Raw genomic sequence first — 16,220 nt, forward strand, 5'->3', positions numbered from 1 at the left:
GATTTTTTTATTTCTAAATTTTTTAAATTCATGTGTTTGGGCTAGACTCATTATCAAATGATTTATTCAAGAGTTCACATGGTGATATATCCTATAGTCTTTGCATGTTTGAAAATGTTTTCTGTTGCTTTTTTGTATACAGAGAACAATCTCACTAGATTTAAATTTCCTCCACAAAACTCATTACTCAAATACTCTAGACATTGCTTCACTATTTCTAGCATTGAATTGTCAGTACTACAATGGTATGAAGCCAATCTCTTGTAGGAAACTTTTCTCTGGGTGTCTACACAGTTCTTTTCCTTGAAGTTCATTAATTTCATTGTTGGTTATGTTATATCTTTTTTTTAGGAACATACTAAGATGTTCCTTAATTTCAGGGAAATTTTCTTCTATTGTATCTTTGAATATTTTTTCTGTTCCATTTGTTCCATTTTTCTTCAGGAACATCAATCATGGGTATGTGGAATCTCCTTTGTCAGTCTTACTTGTCCGTCATCTTTCTCTAATCATTTTTATCTTCGTGCTTCTCTATTTTGAGTTTTCTGAAGCCTGTCCTCATGTCACTGTGTGCAGTATTGCCCCATGTTTTGCTGCTTCTAATGTGATTTTTCTTCATTAGTAGTTGTACTATTTTCTTTAGGCTCTGCTGACTCATCTGTTGTGTCATAATTTTTTTCAACTTCTTGTGTCTCTTCAATTTATTTGAGACTGTAGAGAAGGACATGTTGAAAATTAATTCTTCTGCCTCCTGTTAGGAATTTTTTCTTCTTTTCTGCTAAGGCAAGGGTTAGGTGTCATGTTATGGCCATTCTTTGAGTGAATTTGTTTTTTCTGGGCTGCTGTTTACTAAAAGTGATCTGAAGCAACCGGAAACTTTATTCTGAGTTTTTGTGTATCTAAATACATTCTCACTAGACTCCTCAGTCCACTTCCCTGAGGCCATGTCTTTCTTTAGCCTTATCACAGAGTAACTTGGTTTAACTACCATGTTGGGTCTGGATTTCATTTTATGAATTGCTTTTTATCATTTCTTAGTTGATTTTGTTTAGGGACTTCCTTCTCTCCTTCAGGTAGGTTTAGGGATGTTTTAAAAGCTCTTGAAAAGCATTTTTAACATGCTGTGGAGCCAGATAACCTGCATAGAGATGCCTCATTGTGATTTTAAATTTTGTAAATTACTTGATAATATATTTTTTAAAACACCAGATTATACTTAAGAATTAAGTTTCTGACTTTTCTTTAAAATCAGAGACCCATATTTCCACCTTTTTACTTGCATCAGTTGGCTGCATCTTAGTAGCTATTTCTTCTTTAAGGGAGCATAAAACTGTTTCACTATAGTGCTCAGTACTACCCACTCTATTAAGACTAGGAAAATGTGTCTAGAAAGTCTCCTTATTTAAAGCAATTACGTTTAGCAGTGCTGTAATGAGGAACAGAGGATTGTGGCTAAGTAGAGAATATAAGCCCCTGTACTCTTTGTTGTAATCATTTGAGCTTGAAATTTGGCTTTAGAAGAAATTGTGATTGAAAAGAACCTTCTGCAAATTGAGTTTTATTTTGTGATATGAATTATTAATCTCTTATCTAGTTGAATTCTTAGACTTTAAAGTGAGGGAATATAATTCATATATTATCATGTTTAATTTCTTATCACATTTAACTATAATTTTAAAATTATAATTTCATTTTTAAGGCATTGTCAACAAAATAAAACTGTTCCATAGCAGCAACGCTATGTGTTTCACTAGCAAATGTTTTATTAAAACCCATTGTGGAGCCTGGGGGTATAGCTCAATGGAAGAGTGCTTGCCTAGCACCACCAAAAACAAACAAGTGACCATGCAAACAAAACAGAAAAACCTATGGTGTATAGATCCTAGGATATAGGAAGTTAAGGATACAAAGAATACATAAAGACATGGCTTTTGCATTTGAGGAGCTTGCTCTATTGGATGGGATAGGTCATTTGCGTTAAAATAAATAAAATTTTGAGGATGTTATCACAAAGTAGTCAGTGACTGAATAGATGATATACTGAAATCGCTTCAGAAATGAATGAGGTTGGATTTACACTGAACTGAGATAAAGTGGGATCTATAAGTTGAATTGAAGTTGAGAAAAACCAAAATGAATATGTGGTGTAGAAATTAGCATGTATCCATGACGAACAGTGCATTTATGGTTTGGCAATGCAGAAACTAACAGGTAAATTTTGAATGGAAAACCAGGTTATAGAAAGGCTGAGGAATTGTGCAGTAGAACTTTAAAGGTTAGTGAGCATAATCTCTCTCTCTCTCTCTCTCTCTCTCTCACACACACACACACACACACGCACATGCACACACACACATACACACACGGTATATATATGGGTATATTTGAGACTTGTTTTTAAATTCCCATATATGAATACTAAAAAATAATCTTGATTTATTTTCTTATAGAGAATGGTTTTTCTTGCTCTCACATGAAGTTTTGAACCCAATGTATTGCTTATTTGAGTATGCAGGCAAAAACAACTATTGTCTGCAGATAAATCCAGCATCAACTATTAATCCGGACCATCTTTCATATTTCTGTTTCATCGGTCGCTTTATTGCAATGGTGAGTTCCCACCTTTCGGTATTTTATTTTAATTTTCCCTATTTTGAAAGTATTTTATGAGAACTTTAAAAGACAAAGATAAGCATTAATTATTATTCAGATATCTTGTTTACATGGAGTTTTGCCTAGGAAGTAATTATCAAAATATAATTCATATATTGAGTGCCTGTATGAAATTAAGATTATGAATATGAGGATTATTTATAAAGCACATCTTTATAAGTCATTTTATAAAGTAAAGCCTAATTATAGATAAAAGGAAAATCAATTATCTAATAAGTGGTTGTTTTTGAAAATTTCAGAGCATTAAAGAAGCCCTTGTGGAATTATTGTCTTTTGAGAAGTGTTTGTATTTATTTACACTGGACTATCAATTCATTCATTCAGCAAATATTTATTGTGTGTCTACTGTAATGCCTAGCACCAATCTAGGCTCTTGAAGAGAAGACATATTCCTTACTGTTAGGAATCTAAATCCTATAAGAGGGAAAACAATAATAAATATATGCTCAGGGAAAGGGTGTATTGCTCTTTTATATAATGTCATAAAAGGAGGTCTCTAATGGATGACACATGAACAGAAACATGCAGACAGCACAGGATTTAATTTTGTTATTCCTTGGAGAACATTTTAGGCATATGGAATAGCAAGACAAAGGCTTTGTGGTGGAAGTGCATTCTTTGTTGAGAAACAGTCCAACATGGCTGGAGCAGAATATATGAGAATGTGGTAGGAGATGAAATTAAATACTATGCAGGAATGTCAGAAAATTTACATTAGGGTTTTCAGTAAAAGGCAGTGAGTAACATGAACTAAGTAACATGTTACTTAAATTTTATTAAACTTACTTTGCTACTGTGTAGAAGAAAGACTAATTGGGGCAGGGAAAGATAAAGAGTGGAAGCAGGAAGACCATTGGCAATAATCCAGTTGAAAGATGACAGTGACTTGGATTTGTGTGATATAGCAGTGGAATATAGGGGATGTGGTTTGGATTCTGGATATATTCTGAAGTTAGAGCTAAAAGTATTTTCTGGCAGGTTAGGATTTTCTGTGTGAGAGAGTCAAGTATGGCACCAAAATTCGTGACCTGTGTATTTACTTGCAGTTGCTATTTCCTAATAGGCAAGATCACAGCAAAACAAAATTTGGGGTGTTGAGGAAATCAGGATTTGGCTTACTAAATTTGGGATACTGTAGATATCCACATGGAGATATGGATGGATATATAGTTGGATATATAAGTTGAGCATTGAGGGAATATCTGGGTTGAGGGAGGGAGAGGCATATGGGAGTTCTGGGCATGTAGAGAAAGCTGTGATTGTTTAAGGAATTTCAAGGACATTTGTAAGTTGGGAAGAAAATAAGGAAGGAGCAAAATAGCTGAGGTGGGAAAATCAAGTAGGAGTAGTTCCTGGAAGACAAGGGAAGAAGTAGTGTGTTACAAAAAAGGGAGCTATGATTAATCCTGTCAAGTTACTGCTAGGCCAAACGAGAAAAAGTCTAGAGATTGACCATTTGATTTGGGAAGGTAAAAGATGTTCATGGGTGGTTGGATGGAAAGATTGATGAGGAAAAAATCAAGAGAGATTGGAAGAAGAGAGAGCAAACAGAAACGTATCTTTTAAAGGAGTTTGCTGTAGAGGATCATAGAGAAATGGGCAGTAACTAGAAATGGGTCTGGATTAGAGACAGGAGGAGAATAATAAAGCATTTATATTGCTGACAGGGATGATCAAATAGGAATGAAAAGAATTTGGTGAGGTCAGTAATACAAGGAATATTGGAACAATGATGTTGAGTAGGAAGAAAAGGAATGGTACACAGAGAAGTACACAGAGAAGTAATAGTAACCTTATTTATAATAAGAGTGTTCTGACCCAGCCTAGTAATGAGCAGATTTGGTGGAACACAAAACATGTTTTCTGATTGCTATTTTTTTGGTGAAAGAGGAATTAAGATCCTCAATTCAAAGTGAGGAGTGAGAAGAAAAGGACTTGAGGCAAGAAGAAGAGGAACTAAATTAGTCATCTTAGGAGCATGGGAGAGTAAATGCCAGACAACACATAGCTTCAACTTCAGACTGTTGATCGTGAACCAGTTAGTTTGTATATGCATTTCCAGTGTGTTCTACCATCTAGGTACAGGTATTGAGTAAACTGAGAGTTGAATTTAGCTAGCCTTGGGATTTTGCTGGAAATTGAGTGGGGGTGGTGGGGTTTGAAAGTATGCAGATAAAGTCATTTTAATGATTGATGTGAGAAGCCAAACTGAATAAGGGGAGAATATAACTTCATATCAGATAAGTAATTTTAATGATTGATGAGGGAATCTAAACTGAGTAAGGGGAGAATAACTTCATGAAGGGGTTGAGATACAATGATAGGGTAATAGTTTCAGTGTTTGTTGTTGTTGTTGTTTGTGTTTTAAGAACCCCAAGGAGTCAAAAATTGCTGGGAGCCTGGGGTTTCTTTCTGTGTTGGCTGTAGTGAATGGGAGTTAAGGCACAGTGATTATGGAAGTCTTGCAGGAACCTCTGAAAATAAGAAAGGAATGAGATAAGAGTCCTTCAGGTTATACAGGGCCCTTCTTCATTTCTGCATTCAGTTATGTTAATTTATAAGAAAGTGTGAGGGGTGATTGGTAGTAAAGTTCTTTATCATACTATTTTTAGTTTTGATAGTGCATTATACAGCTAAGTGTTTGACCATGAAATAGGTTTTAACTCTTGTTTTTTATGCTTGGCATTTTATGTTTTAATTTTCATGATTTATGCTGTTCATGTCCTAATTTTTTTCTATAAAATCTCATATTATCATTATGCTCTAAATTATTGCAAATTTTAAATAAATATTTTTGTTTTTCCTGGCAGGCACTATTTCATGGAAAGTTTATCGATACCGGGTTTTCTTTACCATTCTACAAGCGTATGCTGAGTAAAAAACTTACTATTAAGGATTTGGAATCTATTGATACTGAATTTTATAACTCCCTTATCTGGATAAGGTTTAAAAACTTATTTTTTTCAATAAGGCATTTTCTTGAAACCCGTTTACATATTCTGTTAATTTAATATTTTTTTTTCTTTTTTTAACCTAGAGACAACAACATAGAAGAATGTGGCTTAGAAATGTATTTTTCTGTTGACATGGAAATTTTAGGGAAAGTTACTTCACATGACCTAAAGATGGGAGGTTCCAATATCCTGGTGACCGAGGAGAACAAAGATGAATATATTGGGTAAGGTGATATAGATTGTTGAGTCTAATTTCTAGAATTTAACAGATACATTGGAACTAAATTCTCTATCTGGACTTTAATATTATCCTTTTTTCTCTCCTTCAGGAAGTTCTAAATAGTACCAGTGTTCTTGAAATAAGAATACATGATGACATTTACTTTCCTACTACCATTTGCTAAAAGGCATTTTCCTTTGTCCAGGTTCAAATCTCTAGAATATGTAGATGCTGAATAGTGGCTCTGCAAAGACTGTGCCCCTTAATTGTTTTTTGGTTTTGAAGGCCGGAGTACTGGGGATTGAACTCAGGGACATTAGACCACTGAGCCACATCTCCAGCCCTATTTTGTATTTTATTTAGAGATAAGGTCTCACTGAGTTGCTTAACGCCTTGCTTTTGCTGAGACTGGCTTTGAATTCGCAATCCTCCTGCCTCAGGCTCCCGAGCTGCTGGGATGACAGGTGTGCACCACCGTACCTGGAATGTGCCCCTTAATTTTTGATGAAGTTATTAGGCTTTGTTTGATGTAAGCAAAATCAAATCTGGAACCTAAGCTTTTTACTGTCAGTCTAATGCTTATTTCTGTGCCATGTCACTTTTCCATTTTTAACTTAAACTTTAAATAGTGCTGACCACAACCTCTATTTTGAAACCTTCTAGTCTCTTGAATTCCATGATACTGTATTTTCCTGATTTTCTTAGCTTTCTCTTTTAATAGTTCTCTAAATTTCCATTTCCTAAACAAAGGAGTTTTTCTAGGACTCTTTATTTAGCCTGCTTTTCTGTTCTGCTACCGTGGCTTCATTTTTTAAATTAAAGTAATAGCTAAGCTCTAGAAATAATATCCATTTGCTATCCAGGTAATTGTAAACTTTATCAGGAAAGGACCAGGTAGTTAAATATTTTAGGCTTGTGGGCCACATACATTCTTACTCAGCTACTAAGCTCTGGTGACATAGTGCAAAATCAGCCATCGATAACTTATAAACAGAAAATGTGATTACATTCCAATAAAATAAATTTTATTTCATATAGTTGTATATCACAAAATATTATCTGAAACATCTTTTTTTTTTAAAGATGGCCAGCCAGGTAAGGCTGTAGTTTGCTACCTCTTGACTACTCAGTCAATGACCCATCTGAAATTTAACATGTCCAGAATAAAAATTCTCATTTTTTTTCTACATATTATCTCTTCTTGACCTAGTTTTATTAATGACACTACCATTTTCATCCTTTTAGACTTGGATTCTAGCTGTCATCTTTGTTTTTTCCTTTCAGATTTTTATATGTTGTATTTGTTTCAATAATGGGATCATATTCATACACATTACTCTGTAGCTCATTTTTTTTCTGACCTTCACCTCAGTAGAGATAGATCTCATTTTCTAATGGCTAAATTATGGTATATTTCTTTTATATTATTTAGTCACTTCTACTCCAAGGGTCATTCAGATTGTGTTGTTTGGGCCACTACAAACAAGGAAGGAGGATATATATGTCCTTATACGAGTCCATACATATTATTACTTATTTTTGTAGGATAGATTTACGTAAAGTGAAATTATTGGGTCAAAAGTATTTAATAGATATTACCATGTTGCTTTCCCCCAGAAGATCATAACAATCCTTTTTTCCCTTCTTTATTTGTAAATTGTTATGGCCTTTCAGTTTCACATCCTTTGTGTCTCTCTGTTTACGAAGTTAAGTGCAGACTTTTTTTAGCATGATATTCTAGGTCTCTTGCTACCTATTTTTTTTTTTTTTTTTGCTTTTAGTGAGAAAAATTACCAATAATTGATTTTCTTGTTTGTATGGCTTTCTACTTTGTGAGGTATTTTTTGTTTTACTTTGTTATGCAATGAGCATTTATTATTGCTATTGGAAAAAATAAAGCTATTATAATATTTTTAAGAAAATACATTCACAAAGAAAACACTGGGCTTTTATGTTGGTGAAGCCTTAAGATTTTTACAAAGTCCAACAGTAATTATTAAATAAGAATTTAAGCATTTAAAAAATGCTATATAAATGATTTCAGATAACAAAAAGCAGCTTAAATAAAATTTCATCATAGGAGTTTATAGTACTTATTACTTTGAACTTTATGATTTCTGAAAAGTCACCACTATATTTTAAAATCTTACTTGTATAGTAACTACTGTAAGAGTTAATAATCTAATTTTGAACTCCTATTTTTTCCTCTGTATTGTGCTGGGAGTCAAACCTAGGGCCTCATGCATGCCAGGCCAAGCACTCTAACACATCCCCAGCCATAATAATCTAATTTTGAATCCCAACAATTTTTAGAGGATTTTGTATGCATCTCAAACAAAATCTTTAATCTTGTTTTTAGTTTTGCTTTTAAAAATTATGTGATAATACTTTTTTTTTTTTTTAGTTGTGATACCTTATTTTTGGTGCACAAAATAGGACCTGAACACATCTGAGTAAATGAATGGTAGAAATATGTATGAAGTTTTGTCAGAATCCAAAGTGGGAAAGAAGCTATTTATTCTCCTGTGAGGGCTAGGAAAGCTCTTCATAGAATGTCATGGGTAAGTTAGGTCTAAAATGATGCCCGAAAGCTAGGAAGGTGGAAAAAGAACAAGAGCAGAGGAATTGAGATATTAAAGGAATAATTTATTCTGTGATTCTACAATGCTCTAAGGATGTTATAAGATGATGAGAAATAGTGGCTACATAGCACCCTAGCATAAAAGTCAGTTGCACCTCAATTTAAGAAAACTATTATTCTAAGAGAAGAAGGTTTTTGCTCTAAATTATAAATAGTTATTATAAACAAACCAAGGTAGAATCATCAGAATGTTTTTGGACAACTAATTTTGGCATCTGTGTGGAAGATGAATAGGGTAAGAGAGCAATTGGAGACTAGAATACTAGTTAAAAAGTAGTAAGGTATTGTAGGCTTGAGATAGGGCCTGTGCAGTAGAGATAAAAATGAGGGAGTAGATTTTTGAGGATATCACAAAATGATGCAGATTCAATGATTAGTTATATATAGTGAGGGAAAGAATAGTAATTTGAGATATTTGACAGTTGAGGTTTATGGTTTGGTTGACAGGTGGATTGTGTTAACAGGATTATCCAAGGAGACACAATTTATAACTATCTTCATCTCAGGAGGGAAGCCAAAGAATTCCTGGATTTTCTGTGATACTGTAGTAGTTGAAAATATCATTTTTTAGAGAGTGAACAACTGAAGGAGAAAAGAAGGTAGAGATTTAAGTAACACCAATGTTAATGGAATATAGTGTGAACCAATGAAGAGTCACCAAAGCCCAATTAGAAATGGCATTAATTGACCTGGGAAGAATTGCAAGAGTTTAGAATGCTAATATCTAGGGATTTAGACCATTCATGTACCATGAACACTGAAAAGAAGACATTGGGCTTGGCAATTAGAAGTTCCTTGGTGACATTCATAAAGAAAATTAATTGAGGCTGGGGTTGTGGCTTAGTGGTAGAGCACTTGCCTAGAATGTGCACACCCTAGGTTCCATCTTCAGAACCACATTAAAAAAATAAATAAAGGTATTGTGTCCAGCTACAATTAAAAATAAATATAAAAAAAAGAAAGTTTTTTTTTTTTTTTAAATTCTTGGGAGAGATGTTGGAAGCTAAATTATCATGGTTCAAAATTTGAATGAACAGGAAGTGAGAAAGTGGAGACAGTGAATGTAACCTAGTCTTATAAGTGCAGTGCTAAACAGAAGACAAACAGTGGTTTAAGTCACTGGGTTGAAATAAGGGTTTTTGGAGAAGATTTAGTCTGAACACCTTTGTGGACAAATGGAAGAGGAGGAGTAGAAAGGTATAGTTGAGGATATGGAGCAACTTCCTGTAGGACACAAAAAGAGATAGAACCTGCTCTTATTGGTGACCTCTCTTCATCAGATACTGTATGTTGTTTCTCCAGAAGATTTTCTGCGGACTCATCTCCTTTTGGAAGCTTCTAATACAGATTTTGTATTAATGACAGATTTTCTTTCTTATTTCTTTATCCCGCTTCCCTATTATACGGATGCTTTACATGTCTTCTCAGAATGTTCCACTTCAACCTTGATTTTTTAAAAATATTTTTTTAGTTGTAGTTGGACACAATACCTGTATTTTATTTATTTATTTTTATGTGGTGCTGAGGATCGAACCCAGTGCCTTGCATGTGCTAGGCGAGTGCTCTACCTCTGTGCCACAACCCCAGCCCCTCAACCTTGATTTTTTTGGTCTGTTTTGGTGAGGAAATCTTCATGCTCTCCAACAAACCAGCATGTAAAGAACCTGTTATCTAGGTTTAAGGCTTCTAAAGCCATAAACCTATACAGGCATGTGGCATGTAAACAGATTGTCATTGGAAGTTCCTGAGAATCCCTGATCTAGTGCCCTCAACTCTTCCTTGCAAATGCATTGTACAAGGAGAGCCTTTTAAATGATTAGCAACTCCCTTCCTGTGTCAGCTCACAGTAGTTGAAATTTTATATATGAGGAAATATTAGTGCTAGAATTTGACTGTCTTACTAATAAATGAAGAACCTCTTATTTTTAAAACATCCTTTCTAATAGCTACTTATGTGCTAGAACTGATTATCTTGAGAAGTATGTTGATTCTAAAATTTTTTTTGTGTGTGTGTAGATATACATTAATATATGTGTACACACACATGTTTATAGAAAGGAAGGAACTTTAGAAATTCTTGGTGCTTTTAATCCTTTAACTTAACATTATAGTAATCTATTTTCAAATACCTTTCTTTATTTTCAGTTTAATGACAGAGTGGCGTTTTTCTCGAGGAGTACAAGAACAAACCAAAGCTTTCCTTGATGGTTTTAATGAAGTTGTTCCCCTTCAGTGGCTACAGTACTTTGATGAAAAAGAATTGGAGGTTAGGCTCTTTTATTATGGTGCTGTAGGGAATGTTACAACATGGGGGAGGGGGCATGTGCTTTCATGCATCAGTGGACACACATTTGAAGTCATGTAGCACAATCTTGAATCCTCATATCTGTTTAAATGTTTAGGTGGCATTAATACTACCATTGGATGAGAGTCTCAGTTATATTCTGTAAACCCTGATGATCTCATAAGCATAAAATCATCAATCATATTTAGATGTTGGATCATAATGTGATTTGAACATTATTAATAATTTTAGGAAATGTTTGAAGTCTCTCAGTAGTGAGTTTCTTTAAAACTCAGTTTTCTTGTTTATTTGTTTTTGGTACCAGGAATTGAATCCAGGGGTGCTTAACCACTAAGCCATATTCCTACCCCTTTTTATTATTTTGAGACAGGGTCTTCCTAAGTTGCTTAGGGACTCACCAAATTGCTGAGGCTGGCTTTGAAATTCTGATCCTCCTGCCTCAGCCTCCCAACCGCTGGGATTATAGGCATGCGCCACTACACCTGGCTTAAAGATCAGATTTTTAAATTAGGAATTCTTAGTGGTCTTAACTGTATTTAGGGTTGTTAAAAGTATATCAGAAATTCTTTTTGTTGTGTATGATAAATATAAAATTTACCATCTTAACCAGTTTTAATTGTGCAGTTCACTAATGTTAAATATTATCATGTATCCAGTCTTCAAAACTTTCCTCTTGTAAAACTGAAACTATACCTATTAACAATAGCTCCTTCCATCCCCCAGCCAGTGCCAACTACTGTTCTTTGTTTTGGTGAAATTGACTACACTTGAAATCTCCTTATAAGTGAAATCATATAGTATGTTGTCTTTTTGTGACAGCTTATTTCAGTTTGCATAAGTCCTCAAAGTTTGTCCGTGCTATAGCATGTATCGGAATTTTCTTCCTTTTTATGGCTGAATAATATTACTATATACTGAATAAAATTCATATATATGCACATATATGTGTATGTGTGTGTATGTATATATACATACACATGTATGCATATATATATAACAAGTTTAACCAAATATACAAGTTTAACCTCTATACCAGAACCCCAAAACATTGCTCAGAAAAAAAAGCAGACCTAAATAAATGCAGTGAGATGTATTAGAAGACCCAATATAGTTAAAATGACATTTCTCTCCAAATAGGTCTATTAATTCAACATAATCCTAGTCAACAACCCAACAAAATTTTGTTTTCAAGTGTTAGGAATTGAACCCAGGGCCTTGCCCATGCTAGGCAAGCTCACTAACACTAAGGCTGCATCCCTAGTCCTTTTTAAAATTTTTTTATTTTGACAAAAGGTCTTGCTAAATTACGCAGGTTGGCCTTGAATTTGTAATCCTCTTGCCTCAGTATCCCAAGTAGTTGGGATTACAGGTGTGTGCCATCATGCCAGCCTCCAACAGAATTTAATTTTCTTGTAGAAAGTGAAATATGATTCTAAAATTACAAAGAAATACAGAGGCTCTGGAATAGCCAAAGCAATTTTGAAAAAGGACATGACTTATTTATAAAGCCATAATATACTGTGGCATTTGTGGAAGTACACACAAATACATCAGAAGAGCACCAGAGAGTCAGAAATAGACCTACACATATATTATCAATAGATTTTTAACAAAAGTGCTAAGATATTTCAGTGGTAAAAGGGAAAATCTTTTCAATAAATGTTGGATCAACTGGATATCCATATGGAAGAAAATTAACTTTAACCCCTATCTCTCAGCCCATAAACAAAGATTAATGTTAAGGTGAAAGTTTGAAAGAAAACAAGAAAAAATCTTGATAGGCACAAGTTTCTTAGAAAAAGAGCAATAACCACAAAAGAAAAATATGGATAAATTTTACTTCATCAAAACTAAAAACTTCTGTTCTTCAAAAGACACTATTAAGAAAATGAAAAAGCAACCCATATACTGTGAGAAACTATTGAGACATGGTATTATATCCAGAATATATTTTTCAAAACCTTTATAGCTCAATTTAAAAAAAAAACAAACCACCATTCTTTTTAATTTTTAATTTTTTTAGTTGTAGTTAGACAGGAATTAGGATTGTTAAGAGTGTATCAGAAATTTTATGTATTTTTATGTGGTGCTGAGGATTGAACCCAGTGCCTCACATGTGCTATGTGAGCGCTCTATCATTGAACCACAACCCCAGCCCAACAAAAGCATTTTTAAGTTGACAAAGATTCACTTCACCAAAAACGATATGCAAATCATGCACAGTGGTGCTTACCTGTAGTGCCAGCTATTCAGGAGATTGAGATTGGAGAATCGCTTGAGCCTAGGAGTTCAAGGTCAGCCTGAGCAATGTTAACAAGACCCTGTCTCAAAGAAAAAGATATGCAGATGGCAAGTGAACACATAAAAAGATGCTCACTAGTCATTAGGGAAATACAAATTTTAAAACTAAATGAAACAGCATTTTGGGATGGTGTTGATAGTTTCTTAAAATGTTCAGTGTGTAACAGCCTACTTTATGCCCTAGCATTACATTTTTAGGTGTTTACCCAATTGAGATATGATATACATCCATATATCATATGCTTTTGCATAGTATTCATTGCAACATTATTTCAGTGTTACAAACTGAAAGCAACCTAAGTGTGTATCCAGTGAATGGATAAACAAATATATAGTCATGTCGTGTAATGCTACTCAGTGATATGAATAATGAACTATTGGTTCCCATACAACATGGATGAATCCCAGAAACATTATGGGAGTGGGAGGTGGAAAAAGATCAGAAATCAGAAGAGAGGATGTATAGAAAAAAGCATGTATATATGCTTATATATAACTTCTCAGAAAAACAGTATAAATGGTAAAATTCTTGATAATCTAAAACTATAGATGATTTTACCTACAAAAGGCCAAAAAGGGACATAATGGAAATATTCAGTATCTTGACTGTGATGGTCACACAGGTGAATACATTTGTTGAAACACTTAAAATTTGTGTATTTTGCTGTATATAAATTATAGTTCAGTTGACTTATAAAAATTAAAATAAGTACTACATATTTTATTATACCTAAAATAGTTACTATCTTATGTATATAATCTGGGAATGTTTGAAAATATTATATATGTAGACTATTTCTTCCCAAATAGATTGGATGAATGAATAAGAGGTTAGTGTATTTTTACTTTTTAAATATATAAGATAGCATAGATGTTTTAAAAAATCATCAGAAATGTATGTTTGAACTAATCAACAATTTGGATACCCAACTTGGGACATGTATATATCGTAAAGTAAATATGTTTGTCGGTACAGTTGTTTTTCTTGAAGAATAGATAACTCTAAGTGTTTTCAGCTCAATAAACATGGGTAAAATAAAATAGTAAAGGATTCTTTATGCTCTGTTGCTAAAAATTTTGTTGGACTTGCTTAGTGTTATCATTTGCCATGCATGAAGCTGTTCACACAGTTACGCTGTGTGCATAACTCCACATCAGAAAATTTTAGTCATATAATTATTTTCTTTACTAAATCTTTATTGAGGCCTAATACTATGCTCATTTCCCAGGTTATGTTGTGTGGCATGCAGGAGGTTGACTTAGCAGATTGGCAGAGAAATACTGTTTATCGACATTATACACGAAACAGCAAGCAAATAATTTGGTTTTGGCAGGTATTTGCTTTATCTTTTCGAAACAGTATTCAGAGGAAATGTTGTCTAATGAAATGTGATTTTTAAAAAAAATTTTTTAATTGAGACTGCTTTTGGATGTGGTTTTTAGACTTCCGGTTCTAAATCTGAAAGAAGTAATGTGAACACTTGCTAAATATGTTTTCCATTACTTCTTTGACTGTCTTTCTGAATGAGGGAATTAATAACAGTTTAAGTAATAATTTAATGGTAATAGTTGTAGGCACATCATTTTTTCTAGTAGTGTCAAAAATATTCTCTGAATTTCACTTAAATCCAAAAGCAAATGAGGAAGTATGTTTTCAGTGAGAAAGTCCATGCAGGTACTTTAAGGAAATCAAATAATCCAAGGAATGATATCTAAGAACAACTTCATTTATTTGCTTATTTATTTTTTGTTTTATGGATTGAACTGTAATGGGATTGTCTCTGGACATCCAAGTGCACCATCCTAATCTTGATGCACATTTTGTGTGTTTAAGAATTCAAAATCTCTAGTTCTGGGATATTTTTCCACATAAATATCCTATTGATTAAGACTTTGTTTGAGCAACTTAGTGATTGAACTTTTAGTTTACTTCTGCTTAACTGTTTCACTTTGAGATGAAAATCTGGTGTTTGATATAAGTAGATAAAGACTTTTCCAAAAGCTGTATCTTGTCATAACTTTATTGCTTAATAAAGAACATTTCTAAAAATCTATCTTAAAATATATTTGAACATGTGCAAAATGATACATACCAAACTGTTTAATACAACATTGTTAACATCCTAACAGATACTAGAAACAACCTTAAATGTCCATTAGGAGAGGACTGAGTAAATAAAGTATAATAAAATTTGTGTTCTGTATAAATTATTCACTATTAATATTTATGTACTAATGTATAAAATGTACCATTAAATATGCTGTCTCTGAAAAGGCAGGGAGTAAAAGAAAAACAGTTCCAGAAGCTAAATAGTTGGAGGCCAAGCTGGAAAAGATGCTTTTTTACACTGTTTACCCTTATACTTTTGAATTCTATTCTGTTACCTATTATTTATAGATAGATACACATATATTATAGATAAATAGAAGTAAATTAATTTTCAAGCCTTAAAAAGTACCTGAATTGCATTACATTATCAAGTATATGCAAGTGTTTGTAAATGTCCATTTTAGGCTCTTTGCTAGCTTCATTGCCCTTTTTATTCTCTTGCTGTTTGGACAGTTTGATCTACATAGCTAAGGAGCTAAAGCTTTGAATCATATAAAAATCCAAATGAACATTGTGTTTTCTGAATTGGGTTTGTTTGTGGTAAGATTTATGCCGGACCTGATATTAAGCTTGTCTTATGCTTAAAGTTAATTCTCTATTTAAAAGATACATTTCTACTCTCACACTGCTTCCTAAGTTCCTTGCTTTCTATTATACTCAAAGCAGTCAAATCAGTATTTAACCATATTTCCCTATTTTATGTCCCTTTGTCAAAAGAAGTAATCAATGAACTAATTTTTTGAGGTATTTGCAATTTGTTTTTTCAGATAATAAAACACAAAATGTTGGGAAAATGTTTAGTGCCAGAAAATACCACAAACTCTTCAGAGTGGAAACAGGGAAATGTTCTATGTTTTTTGTAGCTTAAAAGGGAGAGGGTAGTTGACTCAAGGAAGAATAACAATGATTTAGAAGTGAACCATTCCTGAACTCAAATGTTAGTTCTACCACTTATTAGCTGTTTGAAAACGACAAGTTATTTATACTCTACAGGCCATGTGCAGCGGTGATGTTAA

At 33.3% G+C, this 16,220-nt stretch overlaps 1 protein-coding gene across 3 annotated transcripts in view; it reads left to right on the top strand.

Moving 5' to 3' along the window:
• Positions 1-16,220, top strand: part of Wwp1 (WW domain containing E3 ubiquitin protein ligase 1) — a 110,894-nt gene that overhangs the window by 86,029 nt on the left and 8,645 nt on the right. For all 3 annotated transcript variants that reach the window (XM_046458614.2, XM_046458616.2, XM_046458615.2), the window contains 5 exons: positions 2,451-2,610; positions 5,484-5,617; positions 5,711-5,851; positions 10,634-10,754; positions 14,324-14,428. In XM_046458614.2, the coding sequence (XP_046314570.1) occupies positions 2,451-2,610; positions 5,484-5,617; positions 5,711-5,851; positions 10,634-10,754; positions 14,324-14,428 (661 nt within the window). The remainder of the gene's footprint in view (positions 1-2,450; positions 2,611-5,483; positions 5,618-5,710; positions 5,852-10,633; positions 10,755-14,323; positions 14,429-16,220) is intronic.

Source organism: Marmota monax, unplaced genomic scaffold (genome assembly GCF_021218885.2).
Source record: "Marmota monax isolate L192 unplaced genomic scaffold, Marmota_monax_Labrador192_F-V1.1 WCK01_AAM20220418_F8-fsc00147, whole genome shotgun sequence".
Classification (NCBI taxonomy): Eukaryota; Metazoa; Chordata; class Mammalia; order Rodentia; family Sciuridae; genus Marmota; species Marmota monax.